This window comes from Cherax quadricarinatus, chromosome 26 (genome assembly GCF_038502225.1).
Source record: "Cherax quadricarinatus isolate ZL_2023a chromosome 26, ASM3850222v1, whole genome shotgun sequence".
Classification (NCBI taxonomy): domain Eukaryota; kingdom Metazoa; phylum Arthropoda; class Malacostraca; order Decapoda; family Parastacidae; genus Cherax; species Cherax quadricarinatus.
In genome coordinates, this window is record NC_091317.1 from 14,645,674 (window position 1) to 14,665,060 (window position 19,387).

General features: G+C 40.2%; 2 protein-coding genes across 2 annotated transcripts in view; one reads left to right on the top strand and one right to left on the bottom strand.

The window, feature by feature from the left end:
- Positions 1-6,334: 6,334 nt before the first annotated feature.
- LOC128691530 (shematrin-like protein 2) lies at positions 6,335-9,798 on the top strand. The gene is made up of 3 exons (XM_053780380.2): positions 6,335-6,404; positions 6,705-7,107; positions 9,391-9,798. Exons 1-3 carry the CDS (start codon positions 6,402-6,404, stop codon positions 9,402-9,404), a joined length of 420 nt encoding a protein of 139 aa, XP_053636355.1. The 5' UTR covers positions 6,335-6,401; the 3' UTR covers positions 9,405-9,798.
- Positions 9,799-17,958: 8,160 nt separating this feature from the next.
- The window catches only part of LOC128691531 (keratin, type II cytoskeletal 68 kDa, component IB), a 3,070-nt gene continuing 1,641 nt past the window's right edge, over positions 17,959-19,387 (bottom strand). Inside the window, exons 3-4 of the mRNA XM_053780381.2 lie at positions 18,544-18,684; positions 17,959-18,049 (exon numbers count right to left, since the gene is read on the bottom strand). Coding sequence (XP_053636356.1) covers positions 18,036-18,049; positions 18,544-18,684 — 155 coding nt within the window. The 3' untranslated portion in view covers positions 17,959-18,035. The remainder of the gene's footprint in view (positions 18,050-18,543; positions 18,685-19,387) is intronic.

Sequence of the window (19,387 nt, forward strand, 5' to 3'; positions counted from 1 at the left end):
CAAGTACTGTAACTGAAGCAAGCACTGTAACTGAAGCAAGTACTGTAACTGAAGCAAGTACTGTAACTGAAGCAAGTACTGTAACTGAAGCAAGTACTGTGACTGAAACAAGCACTGTAACTGAAGCAAGAACTGTAACTGAAGCAAGAACTGTAACTGAAGCAAGAACTGTAACTGAAGCAAGTTCTGTGACTGAAACAAGCACTGTAACTGAAGCAAGAACTGTAACTGAAGCAAGTACTGTAACTGAAGCAAGCACTGTAACTGAAGCAAGTACTGTAACTGAACCAAGTACTGTAACTGAAGCAAGTACTGTAACTGAAGCAAGTACTGTAACTGAAGCAAGTACTGTAACTGAAGCAAGTACTGTGGCTGAAGCAAGAACTGTAACTGAAGCAAGTACTGTAACTGAAGCAAGTACTGTGGCTGAAGCAAGTACTGTAACTGAAGCAAGTACTGTGACTGAAACAAGTACTGTAACTGAAACAAGCACTGTGATTGGAGCAAGTACTGGGACTGAAGCAAGCACTGTGACTGAAGCAAGCAATGTAACTGAAGCAAGCGCTGTGACTGAAGCAAGCACTCTGACTGAAGCAAGCACTGTGATTGGAGCAAGTACTGGGACTGAAGCAAGTACTGTGTCTGAAGCAAGTACTGGGACTGAAGCAAGTACTGTGTCTGAAGCAAGCACTGTGCCTAAAAAAGCACTGTGACTGAAGCAAGCACTGTGACTGAAGCAAGCACTGTGCCTGAGACACTGTGCCTGAAGCAAGCACTGTGCCTGAGACACTGTGCCTGAGACACTGTACCTGAGACACTGTGACTGAAACAAGCACAGCGCCTGAGACACTCTGCCTGAAGCAAGCACTGTGCCTGAGACACTGTGCCTGAGACACTGTGCCTGAGACACTGTGCCTGAGACACTGTGCCTGGTAAAGAAAACTGCTGCCGGTGCGTTGTCCTTGGTGTCCCTGACAAGTTTGTCATCTAACTCTTTCAGTAACTTTAGTGTGCACTTTACCCACGATCCAAAGAGGTCGGATCCTGTCCAGACAATGTTGCAGCTTGCTGTGATGCCTCTGTCAGGGTCTTTTTCTTCTCCCTGAAGGTGGTGGAACTACCCTCTTTAAGTTCAGTATATCAGAGGTAAGCCTGGGCCATGGTAGACGTTCATGTGTAGTCCCACACACTGTACCGTGTGTCCAGGGTAGCAGGGTGACTACCTCATCGTTTCTAGCTGTCATCAGGTGTTTCTAGGTGTGGTTCCCTTTTATAATGGACTATGGCGAGGCTTCGCTCTGAGCGATGTGTGTCGTGTGTATATATACATGTGGGAGACGGCCGACTTGTTATAAAAAAAAAAAAAAAAAAAAAAAAAAAAAAAAAAAAATATATATATATATATATATATATATATATATATATATATATATATATATATATATATATATACATATATATATATATATATATATATATATATATATATATATATATATATTTATATATATATATATATATATATATATATATACATATATATATATATATATATATATATTTATATATATATATATATATATTATTTTTTATTTTTTATTAACACATCGGCCGATTCCCACCAAGGCAGGGTGGCGCGTAAAAGAAAACTTTCATCATCTTTCACTCCATCACTGTCTTGTCAGAGGGATGCTTTACACTTCAGTTATAAAACTGCAACATTGACATCCCTCCTTCAGAGTGTAGACACTGTACTTCCCATCTCCAGGTCCGGCCTGCCGGTTTCCCTGAATCCCTTCATAAATGTTACTTTGTTCACACAACAACAGCACATCAAGTATTAAAAACCATTTGTCTTCATTCTCTCCTATCAAATACGCTCACGCATGCTTGATGGAAGTCCAAGCTCCTCGCACACAAAACCCCCTTTACCCCCTTCCTCCAACCTTTCCAAGGCCTACACCTACCCCGCCTTCCCTCCACTACAGATTTATACACTCTCAAAGTCATTCTGTTTCGTTACATTCTCTCTACATGTCCGAACCACTTCAACAACCTTTCTTCAGCCCTCTGGACAACAGTTTTGGAAATCCTGCACCTCCTCCTAACTACGAATTCTCTGCAATATATTCACACGACACCTTGCCTTCAGACATGACATCTCCACTGCCTCCAGCCTTATCCACGCTGCAACATTCATCACCCATGCTTCACACCCATATAAGAGTGTTGGTACAACTATACTCTGATACATTCCCCTCTTTGCTTCCAAGGACAAAGTTCTTTGTCTCCACAGACTCCTATGTGCACCGCTCACCCTGGATGATGGTACCCTAGCTGGCACAACAGAATCTTTCCTAGAGGACATCAGTAAAATTAAAGACATGGGAGAAAGCCTGGGCCTATCTTTAAACCCCACCAAATGTGAAATAGTTTCTACCAATCGACAGATAATCCAGAATATTAGCGCCGTTTTACCAGAAGCTTGAGCCATTGATCCAGCCAATAGCACTCAATGCCATCGATCTGATCCTAGAAATAAAAGTCTCAGACCTCCGGACGATGGAAAGCAGGATGAAAGACATTGACACACATGATGCCTTCTACCTACTCACCAGGTGCCTGTCAATCCCAAAACTTACCTACTTTCTGAGATGCTCCCCAGCCTTCAGCAGTCCAAAACTCAAGGAATATGACTCTCTCCTTAAGATCATGCTAGAGAGTGTATTGAATCTTTCCCTTGAAGATGGACAGTGGTTGCAAGCTTCACTTCCGGTCAGTCTTGGGGGGCTAGGAGTACGCAGATCCTCCCAGATTGCTCTACCAGCTTTCCTATCCTCTTCCATACCATCAAACGAGTTGATAAGACAAATTCTTCCTGACAACCTCAGTGACTCAGCAGGAATACAGGACCCTAGCTATGCCAGTGCCATCACTGAATGGAAGACTCTTGCTGCTCCAGCACCAAACCCTAGTGCAGCACTGGCTCACAAACAGTCAAGCTGGGATGGCCCAATCGCTGAAAAGGTGCTTGCCAACATGCTCAGTGCTGCAACATCAGATAGGGAGACTGCCCGTCTCCAGGCTGTGAACGCACATCAGTCTGGGGACTTCCTCCAAACAGTTCCCATATCGGCAATGGGAACGTGACTCGACCCTAAGACCCTTCATATTGCAGTGGCTCTGCGCCTTGCTGCCCCAATTCACACAGTATATACGTGTATTTGCAGCGAAGCGCAAGCAGACCAATACGGTCTACATAGTCTTGTCATGTAGGGGGGTAATGATTGAATAGGATATAAGGGGAATATGGGAGTAAGGGATTATGTAGGGAGGGGAGAGGCAGGCGAGGTGGTAGGAGTGAGATGATTAGCGGAGGTAGGTAGGTAATGACAGGTCAGTGGTGACCACCACGACAATCTCATTAACTCTACACTACTCACTAACATATGCCTCGTCCATTCTTCACTCATATATAAACATAATAAAATATAAGAAAAAAAGACAGGGACAGTGAATATTACTATTCTACTCAAACACACTTTATTATTACGTCTTTGTACCATAATATATTTGGGAACAGAACATTATTGTGGTTTAGATAAATGGGGTGGTACACATAAGCAGTGAGACAGGGAACACAATCAACTTGACCAAAATGAATGTAACTTACAATATAGCACAGAGGACAGTTCACTACAGGAACTAAGCCACAGGTCCCAAGACCTACACAGCACGAGTACTGCGCCAAGCCAGTACTCTGCCCAATGCCTCCAACAGTCTCCTCCAGAGACTTCAGCAGCCTTCTCCCGAGCCCTGCACTCCAGCAGCAGCTCCTCTCGAAATGTCTCTGCTCAGAGCTCTGCACCCAGGCCAGAGCTCTGCCCGAATCTTCTGCTCAGGAGCTCTGCGCCCCAGCAGCAGCTCCGCTCCAATCTCATGATCATGCTCTTCCTTGGGCTTTTATGGTGGTCCAAGCACCCTCCACAACCACGTGTACGACCTGACGCCTAGGTCTGAGGCGTCAAGAACAAAAGACCTCAGACGTGGGCGTGGCTACAGACGTTTGCCAAGGCAAGGTGTGACCATATAATTGGTTAAATTAGGTCTCCCCAGAGACCTCACAAGCCCAGCTGGACTACATCACAGTCTTAACTGTTCCAAAACCAAGGGCTGGCATGCAAGACACAATGAGGTTAACGACATCATAAAGAAAACCCTTGCTACAGCTGGATACCCAGCCGAGAGGGAGCCTCGATCACTAGCAGCCAACAATACACACAACCCAGCAAACTGCCCCGACGGGATCACCATCTATCCTTGGAAGAATGGCAAGCTCTTAGCATGGAACTATACCTGTGTGTCCACACTGGCTGACACCTATATCCATCACAGTGTCGGGCGACAGGGAGGAGCTGCTGACCACAGGGAGGAGTACAAGATCAGCAAGTACAGGGACTTAAGCCAACAGTATCAATTTGTCCCAGTGGGATCAGAGACCTTGGGATCATGGGGAAAAAATGCTACACGTTTCCTTAAAGAATTGGGCTCCAGACTCATCGACACCACCAGGGACCAAAGGGCAGCCACTTTCATGTTCCAGCGCCTCAGCGTGGCCATCCAGAGGGGAAATGCTTGCTGTATACTTGGCTCCCGTCCGGCTTCGGAGGAGATGGAGGAAATTCATGATCTTTAATACATTGTACCATTGTATTCACGTTTGTGTTTTCTGTAAATGTATTCTGTTTATTAATAAATGTTCACTTAGAATATAAAATATAGGGGGTGGTAGGAGAAGAAAATATTCAAACAGCTCCGGGGAGAGCCTTGAGTTTTCCCTGAGGTACGTTTATTGTCTTCTTTGAGGATGAGGGACCCCATTCCAGCTATAGAGGTGGTACTTCCCTATATATTTAATATATATATATATATATATATATATATATATATATATATATATATATATATATATATATATATATATATATATATATATATATATATATATATATATATATATATATATATATATATATATATTTATTTATACATATATATGTGTGTGCGTGTGTGTGACGACTATGTCTGGGCTACTTAGGAGCGCCACAATGTGCTCTTTCTGTGAGGGCTGGAGTGATGACAGAAATCACACACACACACACACACACACACACACACACACACACACATACACACACACACACACACACACACACACACACACACACACACACACACACACACACACACACACACACACACACACACACACACACACACACACACACACACAAACACACACACACACACACACACACACACACACACACACACACACACACACACACACACACACACACACACACACACAAACACACACAAACACACACACATACACACACACGGCGCCAGGAGCTAGGACTCGACCCCTCGCAACCTCAACTAGGTGAGCACACACACACACACACACACACACACACACACACACACACACACACACACACACACACACACACACACACACACACACACACACACACACACACACACACGCATATATATACATACATACATATATATATATATATATATATATATATATATATATATATATATATATATATATATATATATATACATTTACATATATATTCTCCATGGGAAAGTGGAATAGAATTCTTCCTCCGTAAGCCATGTGTGTCGTAAGAGGCGACTAAAATGCCAGGAGCAAGGTGCTAGTAACCCCTTCTTCTGTATACATTACTAAAGTTAAAAAGAGAAACTTTCGTTTTCTTTTTTGGTGGCCTAAAATACAATGTTCATGACTTCTGTGCACGAAAGAACAATTGTGCAATGTCGTGAAAGCAACATTTGTAAGAAGTATTGTCTTATAATGGAAGGAAAGTTCGGCTCAGTGTATCATCATATGACTAAGACCCGCGTCAGGAGAAGTTTTTTCCTGCCGAATATCCCCCCAACTCCTTCACTGACCTAATAAATTCTCCCAGCTCAGGCTGACAAAATTATTACTCCACGTGTGAATTCCATCCTGCATGATGGAATATATCAGGGGAAACATAGCCAGTTTTTACTCACACTCTGCAACCATTACATAGGATAAGATGACTTCACACTGTATGTGTACAAAATATCGTTAAATAAACATACAAAACCAATTTCTGCCTGTTCCCGACATTCATTACCCCGCACCCACCCCGTCCTTCTCAGTCATAAACACTTTGCTGCTCCAGATGTTATGGTATGTTGTGCTTACTCAACAACATCCAAGGCCATCGTCATCTCGTTGTAACACTTCCTGTGTGACTTCCTGTGACAACTGTGTATAAATAATGTAGCTTTTTGGTAACCCTCAGTAACCCAAACACACCCCTACAGCAAACATGGTAACTAGAATGTCCCATACACAGCTTGTATAGTAGTAGTACGTCTCTGTTGAGACTGAGGCACAGAGAACGGAGAGTCTCAGCAGTGGTTAAGCTCTTTGTAAAATAACAGTGATCCAATTCTTAAGTTATGCTAAATATTTCCATAGTAAACCACTTTTAACTAAGGCTCAGTTACAGTATTATCCTGCCTAACCTAATGGCATCTTTATTATGAAGCAGTGATACTGGGTCCAGATCTTACTTAATAGTGGTTATGTTTACAACTTGACTGAGACATATTTGGTTCCCTGCCTTCAGAAGCATATTGTCTACACCCTGGCGGTCCTGAGTGTTGCACTTGCTTGGGCTGACGCAACCAAAATTGGCTCGCTTGGCGGACTTGGTAATCCACTCGGAGGACTTCTAGGACTCGGAGCTGGACTCGCAGGACTTGGTAATGGAATTGGAGGATATGGTGGATTGAATAATGGATTTGGAGGATACGGAGGACTGAATAATGGATTTGGAGGATACGGTGGACTCGGTAATGGAGGCTACGGTGGATTCGGCAATCCATTTGGAGGAGTTGGTAATGGATTTGGAGGATTCGGTTGGCTCGGAAATCTCGGTAATGGATTTGGACTGTACGGTGGACCTTTCAATGGACTGAAAGGACTCCCAGGACTTGGAGGCCTCGGCAATAAATTTGGAAGCTATGGAGGTAAGTTTTTAAACTCCCGTAATACATTGTTTTTAATCGTAATAATGTGAAATGTTAAACCCGTTTACTTCATCTTTTCACTTTGTTAATGTCCAGGTTCATTCACTTCTTAATAGCAATAAAATATTAATTTAACTTTACAAATAACATCTGTAAAAGGATATTAGCTATTGCATGTGTTCACCTGTGTAATTTGTCAACATAGTGAGAGGAAATTAGAAGTATTTTTCACAAGAACTTGATTTTCTAGAGGAACTCTCATACCTTTGATTTACCTTTGATGAGTTTCGAGAGTCTTACTACTCTCTTGCCCACAACTGGATCCAACTTCATCCCGTTCCCCATTTGTATGTTTCATGACGATAAAAACTTAATCAAGAAAATGCTAGGGAAGGTTCTCAAGTGAGGTGAGGTAGGGAACAGTTCCTAGCTTGTAGATGAAGGTATGAAACAGCTCTTAGCTTGTAGATGAAGGTATGAAACAGCTCTTAGCTTGTAGATGAAGGTAGGAAACAGCTCCTAGCTTGTAGATGAAGGTAGGAAACAGCTCTTAGCTTGTAGATGAAGGTATGAAACAGCTCTTAGCTTGTAGATGAAGGTAGGAAACAGCTCCTAGCTTGTAGATGAAGGTAGGAAACAGCTCTTAGCTTGTAGATGAAGGTATGAAACAGCTCTTAGCTTGTAGATGAAGGTAGGAAACAGCTCCTAGCTTGTAGATGAAGGTAGGAAACAGCTCTTAGCTTGTAGATGAAGGTATGAAACAGCTCTTAGCTTGTAGATGAAGGTATGAAACAGCTCTTAGCTTGTAGATGAAGGTAGGAAACAGCTCTTAGCTTGTAGATGAAGGTAGGAAACAGCTCCTAGCTTGTAGATAAAGGTAGGTAACAGTTCCTAGCTTGTAGATGAAGGTATGAAACAGCTCTTAGCTTGTAGATGAAGGTAGGAAACAGCTCTTAGCTTGTAGATGAAGGTAGGAAACAGCTCCTAGCTTGTAGATAAAGGTAGGTAACAGTTCCTAGCTTGTAGATAAAGGTAGGAAACAGCTTCTAGCTTGTAGATGAAGGTAGGTAACAGTTCCTAGCTTGTAGATAAAGGTAGGCAACAGCTCCTAGCTTGTAGATAAAGGTAGGTAACAGTTCCTAGCTTGTAGATAAAGATAAGCAACAGTTCCTAGCTTGTAGATAAAGGTAGGCAACAGTTCCTAGCTTGTAGATAAAGGTAGGCAACAGCTCCTAGCTTGTAGATAAAGGTAGGAAACAGCTCCTAGTTTGTAGATAGAGGTAGGTAACAGTTCCTAGCTTGTAGATAAAGGTAGGCAACAGCTCCTAGCTTGTAGATAAAGGTAGGAAACAGCTCCTAGTTTGTAGATAAAGGCAGGTAACAGTTCCTAGCTTGTAGATAAAGGTAGGCAACAGCTCCTAGCTTGTAGATAAAGGTAGGAAACAGCTCCTAGTTTGTAGATAAAGGTAGGTAACAGTTCCTAGCTTGTAGATAAAGGTAGGTAACAGTTCCTAGCTTGTAGATAAAGGTAGGTAACAGTTCCTAGCTAGTAGATAAAGGTAGGGACTCGTTCCTTGACTGTAGAATCTCTTGATGTAAATATATCTTTCAAGCGGTCAGAATGGTCTCGGAGGTGGATACGGAGGCTTCTCTTGCTTCGTAATGAATTAACCTTTATATATATATATATATATATATATATATATATATATATATATATATATATATATATATATATATATATATATATATATATATATATATATATATATATATATATATATATATATATATATATATATATATATATATATAAACACTGATCTCTGGCCAGAGATCAGTGTTTGTGTATATTTCGCATGCTCTCGCGAATTCCTTGCATATATATATATATATATATATATATATATATATATATATATATATATATATATATATATATATATATATATATATATATATATATATATATATATATCGATATATATATAGATATATATATATATATATATATATATATATATATATATATATATATATATATATATATATATATATATACATATATATATCGAGAGAGAGAGAGAGAGAGAGAGAGAGAGAGAGAGAGAGAGAGAAATATTATTTAATTTGCAGTTAGATTCTTTTGATTATAAATTGTTTAGTTCTATTTGAAGATCTGGTGTAGCGCTAAACCCTTGTGGGTGGGACTTTCAAGGATGCTTGGAGGCTCGGTCCTCCGTCTGCTAATCTCGCACTAACTAAACTTAACATGTTTTCCAGGCTTTGGAAAGTAAAGGATGATGATGGTGTGAGGCCTCAGGTGGGGAGTTCCTCCGGCGCCTCCACTCACACGTGAGGCCTCAGGTGGGAAGTTCCTCCGGCGCCTCCACTCACACGTGAGGCCTCAGGTGGGAAGTTCCTCCGGCGCCTCCACTCACACGTGAGGCCTCAGGTGGGAAGTTCCTCCGGCGCCTCCACTCACACGTGAGGCCTCAGGTGGGAAGTTCCTCCGGCGCCTCCACTCACACGTGAGGCCTCAGGTGGGAAGTTCCTCCGGCGCCTCCACTCACACGTGAGGCCTCAGGTGGGAAGTTCCTCCGGCGCCTCCACTCACACACTGCTACAATAACAAAACATTTATAATAATCAGTGTCGATGATAAAAACATTTTTATTCTAAATTTTTTCACTATATTTTTCTTTATCCTTTCTTACTAGCAGTTATTCATTGGTTTATAAATTTAGAATACTGAGTCTCACTTGTCCACTGACTATCGTAGATGACCTCTTGGGAGGTCATGTTGGGGTCAAGGCGTCTTGATCCACGGTACTGGAGTTTTATTCTCCTTCCTTGGAGCAGACACTTCTCTCTTCCAACATATGTAACGTTTCAACCACACGATTAAATGGAATGAGGCTTCAGCTGTACTCAAGACAACTCATCACTACAATATGTAAATCATTAAGTCGACTTTAATCGGCGCTCAAAAAAAAATTGAATATCTTGAAGGGAAGCTGGCAACCTGGTGCCACCAGCACACTTATGATGATGGATGATTTTGCAGCAATAAGTACATGTGTTCCCAGAACCATCAAGGAGCAGTAGACCTAATGTAGTGCACTTAACAACATCTATCTCTCATAATATATATATATATATATATATATATATATATATATATATATATATATATATATGTATATATATATATATATATATATATATATATATATATATGTATATATATATATATATATATATATATATATATATATATATATATGCAATAAGATCACAGTAAACAGGTGATTTCAGAATATGCAAAACAACCACTGTGAAAGAATATAGAAATTCCAAGCGCTTTCGTGACTACTCACATTATCAAGGAACAATGAAAGTAATGAATCAAAGGAAGGCATATAAAGGGTCTAGCCCACACCTCACTATCACATCCCACAACAAAGCAACACCTGACGCGCGATTCGTAAGAAAGGGAACACTGCAGCAGGCCCGCTGGCCCAACTAGACAGGTCCTTCACAAAACCCACCAACAAACTATTCTACCCAAGAATTAGAATTTTAAAATTTATTATTTGTCCAATGTATTATTAAATTCTTCCCAAATTCTATTAATTATAAATGGATCTAATTTATATAAACCAAAGGAAATATTCATATTATTTTCAAAACTGCTTTTTATGAAACAAGATTCAATTATATTCCTGTCGACCATGGACTTGCTTGATTCAACTTTCTCAACTTTTTGAAAATCAATTGGATGGTTAAAATCTCTCACATGAATAAATAGAGCATTGGAATCTTGTCCAGTTCTAATGCTATATTTATGTTGTTTTAATCTTAGTTCGAGATTTTTACCAGTTTGACCGTAATAAACTTTATCGCAAATTTTACAAGGAATCTTATAGACACATCCATCAGCATTTTGGGGGGAATTCTTTATCAAAAGTTTTTTTACTGTATCAAGATTTTTTAATACAACTTTAATATTAAAAGTCTTAAGAAGAGAAGGCATATCAACCAAGTTTTCATGGTAAGGGAGAACCAACATATTTTTAGTTGAATAAGGCTGGTTGTCCCTTTTTGGATTGTAAAAAGTATTTCTAGCAACTTTAAAAGATTTATCAATTACGTTTCTTGGGTATTTCAAATCATTACCTATTTCATAAATTTTGGATATTTCCTCATCTATGAACTCAGGACTACAAATTCGTAAAGCTCTCAAAAACATTGATGAGAAAACCGACAGTTTAACTCTGTCTTGATGTGAAGAATAATAGTGGACATAGGAACAGTTATTTGTAGGTTTTCTGTAAATTTTAAATTTGAATTCATTATTACTCTTAATAATTAAAACATCTGGAAAAGGCAATGAGTTATTTTCTTCAAACTCAACAGTAAAGTTTATAGAATGGGCTAAGTTATTTAATTTGCCAAGAAAATGATGCCTATCTACATTCTTGGGCATAAGACACAAAATATCATCAACATATCTGAACCATTTAGCTCTATTAGGGAGGATTGTGTTAAGCAGCCTTGTTTCAAAAAATTCTATATATAGGTTACTAAGAACAAGTGAAAGAGGATTTCCCATTGCCATACCAAACTTCTGAGTGTAAAACTTATCATTAAATACAAATTTTGCATCAACAATGCAAAGTTTAATAAGTTTAATGATAGTAGGAACTGGCAAAGGTAAATCATAATTAACGAGTTCTTCAGATAAGAAACTTGTTCCTTGATAATGTGAGTAGTCACGAAAGCGCTTGGAATTTCTATATTCTTTCACAGTGGCTGTTTTGCATATTCTGAAATCACCTGTTTACTGTGATCATATTGCATATATATATATATATATATATATATATATATATATATATATATATATATATATATATATATATATATATATATATATATATATATATATATATATATTTATATATATATATATATATATATATATATATATATATATATATATATATATATATATATATATATATATATATATATATATATATATATTTATACTGCTTGAATACGAGACAATATCCTGAGGCACATTTTTTACGAAAGTACCCAACCTTACATTAGAAGACGGGCAGTGGGGACCAAGCTATACTTACACAGTCATACTAGGAGGTAATGGTATCCGCAGGGCATCACAGTTTCCACTACCTGTTTTCCTGTCCTCATATGTTACATTTGAACTTATAGCAGCGATTCTCCCTGAACACCTTAGGGACGATGTTGGAGTTCATGACCAAAAGTTCGGTGATAAAGCCACGTTCTGGGGTAATCTAACGGACTCTGAGACCAGACCTGCTCCCCCCCATCAACTAGAGTCTCACTGAGATGACCCAGTATTGGAGAATATAGTCTCAGCAATGCTTCAGAGTGTGTCGGAGAAGGATAGAGCCCACCTCATAGCAGTGAGAGCTCCTCATGCAGGGAATCTCCTGTTGGCTGTACCCAACTCCTCTCTTGGCACACGTCTCGACCCACAGACCATCCTCATAGGTATTGCTCATAGTCTTGCCGCCCCTATTCTAGCCAAACACAGGTGTATTTGCATCAGTGAATCGACATACCTATTTGGGTACGAAGGTCTTGGTTGCCATAGATCCGAGGGAAAGACTGTATGGCATAATGATGTTATCTAGGCTGGAATATTGCTGCACACTAACAGCACCTTTCAAGGCAGGTGAAATTGCTGACCTAGAAAATGTACAGAGAACCTTCACGACACATAACTGCGATAAAACACCTCAGTTACTGGGAACGCTTGAAGTTCCTGAACCTGTACCCCCTAGAATGTAGGCGAGTGAAATACATGATTATATACACTTGGAAAATTCTAGAGGGATTAGTACCAAACTTGCACGTGGAAATCACTCCCTCTGAAAGCAAAAGACTTGGCAGACGATGTAACATCCCCCCAACGGAAAGCAGGGGTGCCACTAGCACGTTAAGAGAAAACACAATAAGTGTCACGGGTCCAAGACTGTTCAACTACCTCTCAGCATACATAAGGGGGGTTACCAATAGACCCCTGGCTGTCTTCAAGAAGGCACTGGACAAGCACCTAAAGTCAGTACCTGACAAGCCGGGCTGTGGTTCATACATCGGGTTGCATGCGGCCAACAGTACCAGCCTGGTTGATCAGGCCCTGATCCACCATGATCAGGGCTGCGGGGGACGTTAATCCCCGAAACCCATTCCAGTTAAAAACAGAGAAGAGGAGTTATCAGATGGGGAGATGGAGGTTTTGGGTAGATGGCGAGAATATTTTGAGGAACTTTTAAATGTCGACGAAGAAAGGGAGGCGGTAATTTCATGCACTGGCCAGGGAGGTATACCATCTTTTAGGAGTGAAGAAGAGCAGGATGTGAGTGTGGGGGAGGTACATGAGACATTACGTAGAATGAAAGGGGGTAAAGCAGCTGGAACTGACGGGATCATGACAGAAATGTTAAAAGCAAGGGGGGACATAGTGTTGGAGTGGTTGGTATTTTTGTTTAATAAATGAATGAAAGAGGGGAAGGTACCTAGGGATTGGCGGAGAGCATGTATAGTCCCTTTATATAAAGGGAAGGGGGGCAAAAGAGATTGTAAAAATTATAGAGGAATAAGTTTACTGAGTATACCAGGAAAAGTGTACGGTAGGGTTATTATTGAAAGAATTAGACGTAAGACAGAATGTAGAATTCCGGATGAGCAAGGAGGTTTTAGAGTGGGTAGGGGATGTGTAGATCAAGTGTTTACATTGAAGCATATATGTGAACAGTATTTAGATAAAGGTAGGGAAGTTTTTATTGCATTTATGGATTCAGAAAAGGCATATGATAGAGTGAATAGGGGAGCAATGTGGCAGATGTTGCAAGTATATGGAATAGGTGGTAAGTTACTAAATGCTGTAAAGAGTTTTTATGAGGATAGTGAGGCTCAGGTTAGGGTGTGTAGAAGAGAGGGAGACTACTTCCCGGTAAAAGTAGGTCTTAGACAGGGATGTGTAATGTCACCATGGTTGTTTAATATATTTATAGATGGGGTTGTAAAAGAAGTAAATGCTAGGGTGTTGGGGAGAGGGGTGGGATTAAATTATGGGGAATTAAATACAAAATGGGAAGTGACACAGTTACTTTTTGCTGATGATACTGTGCTTATGGGAGATTCTAAAGAAAAATTACAAAGGTTAGTGGACGAATTTGGGAATGTGTGTAAAGGTAGAAAGTTGAAAGTGAACATAGAAAAAAGTAAGGTGATGAGGGTATCAAATGATTTAGATAAAGAAAAATTGGATATCAAATTGGGGAGGAGGAATATGGAAGAAGTGAATGTTTTAAGATATTTGGGAGTTGACGTGTCAGTCGATGGATTTATGAAGGATGAGGTTAATCATAGAATTGATGAAGGAAAAAAGGTGAGTGGTGCATTGAGGTATATGTGAAGGCAAAAAATGTTAGCTATGGAGGCAAAGAAGGGAATGTATGAAAGTATAGTAGTACCAACACTCTTATATGGGTGTGAAGCTTGGGTTGTAAATGCTGCAGCAAGGAGGCGGTTGGAGACAGTGGAGATGTCCTGTTTAAAAGCAATGTGTGGTGTAAATATTATGCAGAAAATTCGGAGTGTGGAAATTAGGAGAAGGTGTGGAGTTAATAAAAGTATTAGTCAGAGGGCTGAAGAGGGTTTGTTGAGGTGGTTTGGTCATTTAGAGAGAATGGATCAAAGTAGAATGACATGGAGAGCGTATAAATCTGTAGGGGAAGGAAGGCGGGATAGGGATCGTCCTCGAAAAGATTGGAGGGAGGGGGTAAAGGAGGTGTTGTGGGCGAGGGGTTTGGACTTCCAGCAAGCGTGCGTGAGCGTGTTAGATAGGAATGAATGGAGACAAATGGTATTTGGGACCTGACGATCTGTTGGAGTGGGATTCAGGGAAACCGGTTATTTTATATAACCGGACTTGAGTCCTGGAAATGGGAAGTACAATGCTTGCACTCTAAAGGAGGGGTTTGGGATACTGGCAGTTTGGAGAGATATATTGTGTATTTTTATACGTATATACTTCTAAACTGTTGTATTCTGGGCACCTCTGCAAAAACAGTGATTATGTGTGAGTGAGGTGAAAGTGTTGAATGATGATGAAAGTATTTTTTTTTCTTTTTGGGGATTTTCTTTCTCTTTGGGTCACCCTGCCTCGGTGGGAGACGGCCGACTTGTTGAAAAAAAATATATATATATATAAATAAATGTATATATATATATATATATATATATATATATATATATATATATATATATATATATATATATATATATATATATATATATATATATATATATATATATATATATATATATATATATATATATATATATATATATATATATATATATATATATATATATATATATATATATATATATATTTTTATATATATATATATATATATATATATATATATATATATATATATATATATATATATATATATATATATATATATATATATATACCTAACGTAACGTAACTTACCGAAGCTTTGCTCAAACGCTTTACTCAAGCTTTACAGAATGCTGCATGCCAGTGAGGTACAGGGATCCGAGAGTTGCTTGCTGTTGTTAACCACTTTTCTCTACATGCTCGTTCAATATGAATGTGATAAAGAAGACTCTCCATCTTTCTGCCGTCTTTTGTTTGAGGAAGCAACAGCACAGTGCTATCAGGTACCTCAGAATCCTTCAGATAAACACTGATTTGTCACGACTCCTGAGATGCCAGCACTGTAACGCTGGCGTGACGGTCACGTCGTGTGCCTCAACTCTATTGACCATTGCAGTCTTTTATGTGAATGGGATGCGAGACTGTAAGGTTTCTACCTGTATTACTACGGCCATTAAGGATGTATATAACCTTTTCACCTTCAGACATGAATATTATAATCGCTAATATAGGGATTTAGATAAACTATCGGTATATAAACTTACGCAGCGAGTGTAGTACACATCTCGGTGTATATATCCTTTGCTACATTATAAGATGTCTCCTGAACGACCCTCAGTTTATTATTAGCACTGTGCTACACTAAGCTTTTCCCTTATTTAAAAACGCTAAGATTTCACAGATAATTTGTTAACATAAATATATGTATGGAAGAGGGTAAGGTACCTAGGGATTGGCAGAGAGCATGCATAGTTCCTTTGTATAAAGGCAAAGGGGACAAAAGAGAGTGCAAAAATTATAGGGGGATAAGTCTGTTGAGTATACCTGGTAAAGTGTATGGTAGAGTTATTATTGAAAGAATTAAGAGTAAGACGGAGAATAGGATAGCAGATGAACAAGGAGGCTTTAGGAAAGGTAGGGGGTGTGTGGACCAGGTGTTTACAGTGAAACATATAAGTGAACAGTATTTAGATAAGACTAAAGAGGTCTTTGTGGCATTTATGGATTTGGAAAAGGCGTATGACAAGGTGGATAGGGGGGCAATGTGGCAGATGTTGCAGGTGTATGGTGTAGGAGGTAGGTTACTGAAAGCAGTGAAGAGTTTTTACGAGGATAGTGAGGCTCAAGTTAGAGTATGTAGGAAAGAGGGAAATTATTTCCCAGTAAAAGTAGGCCTTAGACAAGGATGTGTGATGTCACCATGTTTGTTTAATATATTTATAGATGGGGTTGTAAGAGAAGTAAATGCGAGGGTCTTGGCAAAAGGCCTGGAGTTAAAGGATAAAGAATCACACATAAAGTGGGAGTTGTCACAGTTGCTCTTTGCTGATGACACTGTGCTCTTGGGAGATTCTGAAGAGAAGTTGCAGAGATTGGTGGATGAATTTGGTAGGGTGTGCAAAAGAAGAAAATTAAAAGTGAATACAGGAAAGAGTAAGGTTATGAGGATAACAAAAAGATTAGGTGATGAAAGATTGGATATCAGATTGGAGGGAGAGAGTATGGAGGAGGTGAATGTATTCAGATATTTGGGAGTGGACGTGTCAGCGGATGGGTCTATGAAAGATGAGGTGAATCATAGAATTGATGAGGGGAAAAGGGTGAGTGATGCACTTAGGAGTCTGTGGAGACAAAGAACTTTGTCCTTGGAGGTAAAGAGGGGAACGTATGAGAGTATAGTTTTACCAACGCTCTTATATGGGTGTGAAGCATGGGTGATGAATGTTGCAGCGAGGAGAAGGCTGGAGGCAGTGGAGATGTCATGTCTGAGGGCAATGTGTGGTGTGAATATAATGCAGAGAATTCGTAGTTTGGAAGTTAGGAGGAGGTGCGGGATTACCAAAACTGTTGTCCAGAGGGCTGAGGAAGGGTTGTTGAGGTGGTTCGGACATGTAGAGAGAATGGAGCGAAACAGAATGACTTCAAGAGTGTATCAGTCTGTAGTGGAAGGAAGGCGGGGTAGGGGTCGGCCTAGGAAAGGTTGGAGGGAGGGGGTAAAGGAGGTTTTGTGTGCGAGGGGCTTGGACTTCCAGCAGGCATGCGTGAGCGTGTTTGATAGGAGTGAATGGAGACAAATGGTTTTTTAATACTTGACGTGCTGTTGGAGTGTGAGCAAAGTAACATTTATGAAGGGATTCAGGGAAACCGGCAGGCCGGACTTGAGTCCTGGAGATGGGAAGTACAGTGCCTGCACTCTGAAGGAGGGGTGTTAATGTTGCAGTTTAAAAACTGTAGTGTAAAGCACCCTTCTGGCAAGACAGTGATGGAGTGAATGATGGTGAAAGTTTTTCTTTTTCGGGCCACCCTGCCTTGGTGGGAATCGGCTAGTGTAAAAAAAATATATATATATTGAAGGATAAAAAGAATGTAGAGTTTAGAATGCAGAATTTATTTGCTGGAGTAACGTTTACACCAGAAAGATGAAGTCTGGAGGACATGTGCGAATACTGATGACTTATTACTTGCCATAACCTGTGGAAACAAAGTCAATGTTAACACACCAATCCTTCTGATTATGTAAATGTATATATATATATATATATATATATATATATATATATATATATATATATATATATATATATATATATATATATATATATATATACACGCACACACACACACACACACACACACACACACACACACACACACACACACACACACACACCCCCACACACACACACACACACACACACACACACACACACACATATATATATATATATATGAGGGTCCCTATTACAGTTCTAGAGGTATATATATATATATATATATATATATATATATATATGCAATACAAAGACGGGGAGTTGAATGATAGCTCTAGGCTTTTCGTGTTGAAATCAACACATCATGAGCCTGCAATGTTGCAGAAAAGAGGAGAAGGTCCGAGCAGACAACTGTAATTCTGATCAGTGTTGTTGCTGTATCAGGTGAATGTAGGAAGAAAATGTATTACTCACGTCCATAGCCGCCGCCACCGAAGCCGCCGCCACCGAAGCCGCCGCCACCGAAGCCGCCGCCACCGAAGCCACCGCCACCGAAACCGCCACGTCCGTACCCGCCGCCATGACCGCCAAACCCGCCACCACCGAAGCCTTTACCTGGAAACATCAGTATATAAGGGCTTTACCCGAAAAAATATAGCGGTTTACCTGGAGTTTACCTGGAGAGGGTTTCGGGGGTCAACGCCCCAGCGGCCCGGTCTGAAACCAGGCCTCATGGTGGATCAGGGTCTGATCAACCAGGCTGTTACTGCTGACCGCACGGAAGCTGACGTACGAACCACAGCCCGGTTGGTCAGGTACTGACTTTAGTTGCCTGTCCAGTGCCTTCTTGAAGACAGCCAGGGGTCTATTGGTAATCCCCATTATGTATGCTGGGAGGCAGTTGAACAATCTTGGGCCCCAGACACTTATTGTGTTGTCTCTCAGTGTACTCGTGGCGCCCCTGCTTTCCACTGGTGGAATGTTGCATCTCCTGCCGAGTCTTGCTTTCATAGGGAGGGATTTTCGTGTGCAGGTTTGGTACCAATCCCTCCAGGACCTTCCAAGTGTATATTATCATGTATCTCTCTCGCCTGCGTTCCAGGGAATACAGATCAAGGACCTTCAACTGTTCCCAGTAGTTTAGATGCTTTATCTTACTTATGTGTGCCTTGAAAGTTCTTTGTACACTCTCCTGGTCTGCAACGTCGTCAGCCTTGAAGGGGACCGTTAGTGTACAGGAATATTCCAGCCTAGAGAGCACAAGTGAATTAAAGAGAATCATCATGGTCTTTAGCGTCCCTAGTTTTGAAGGTTCTCA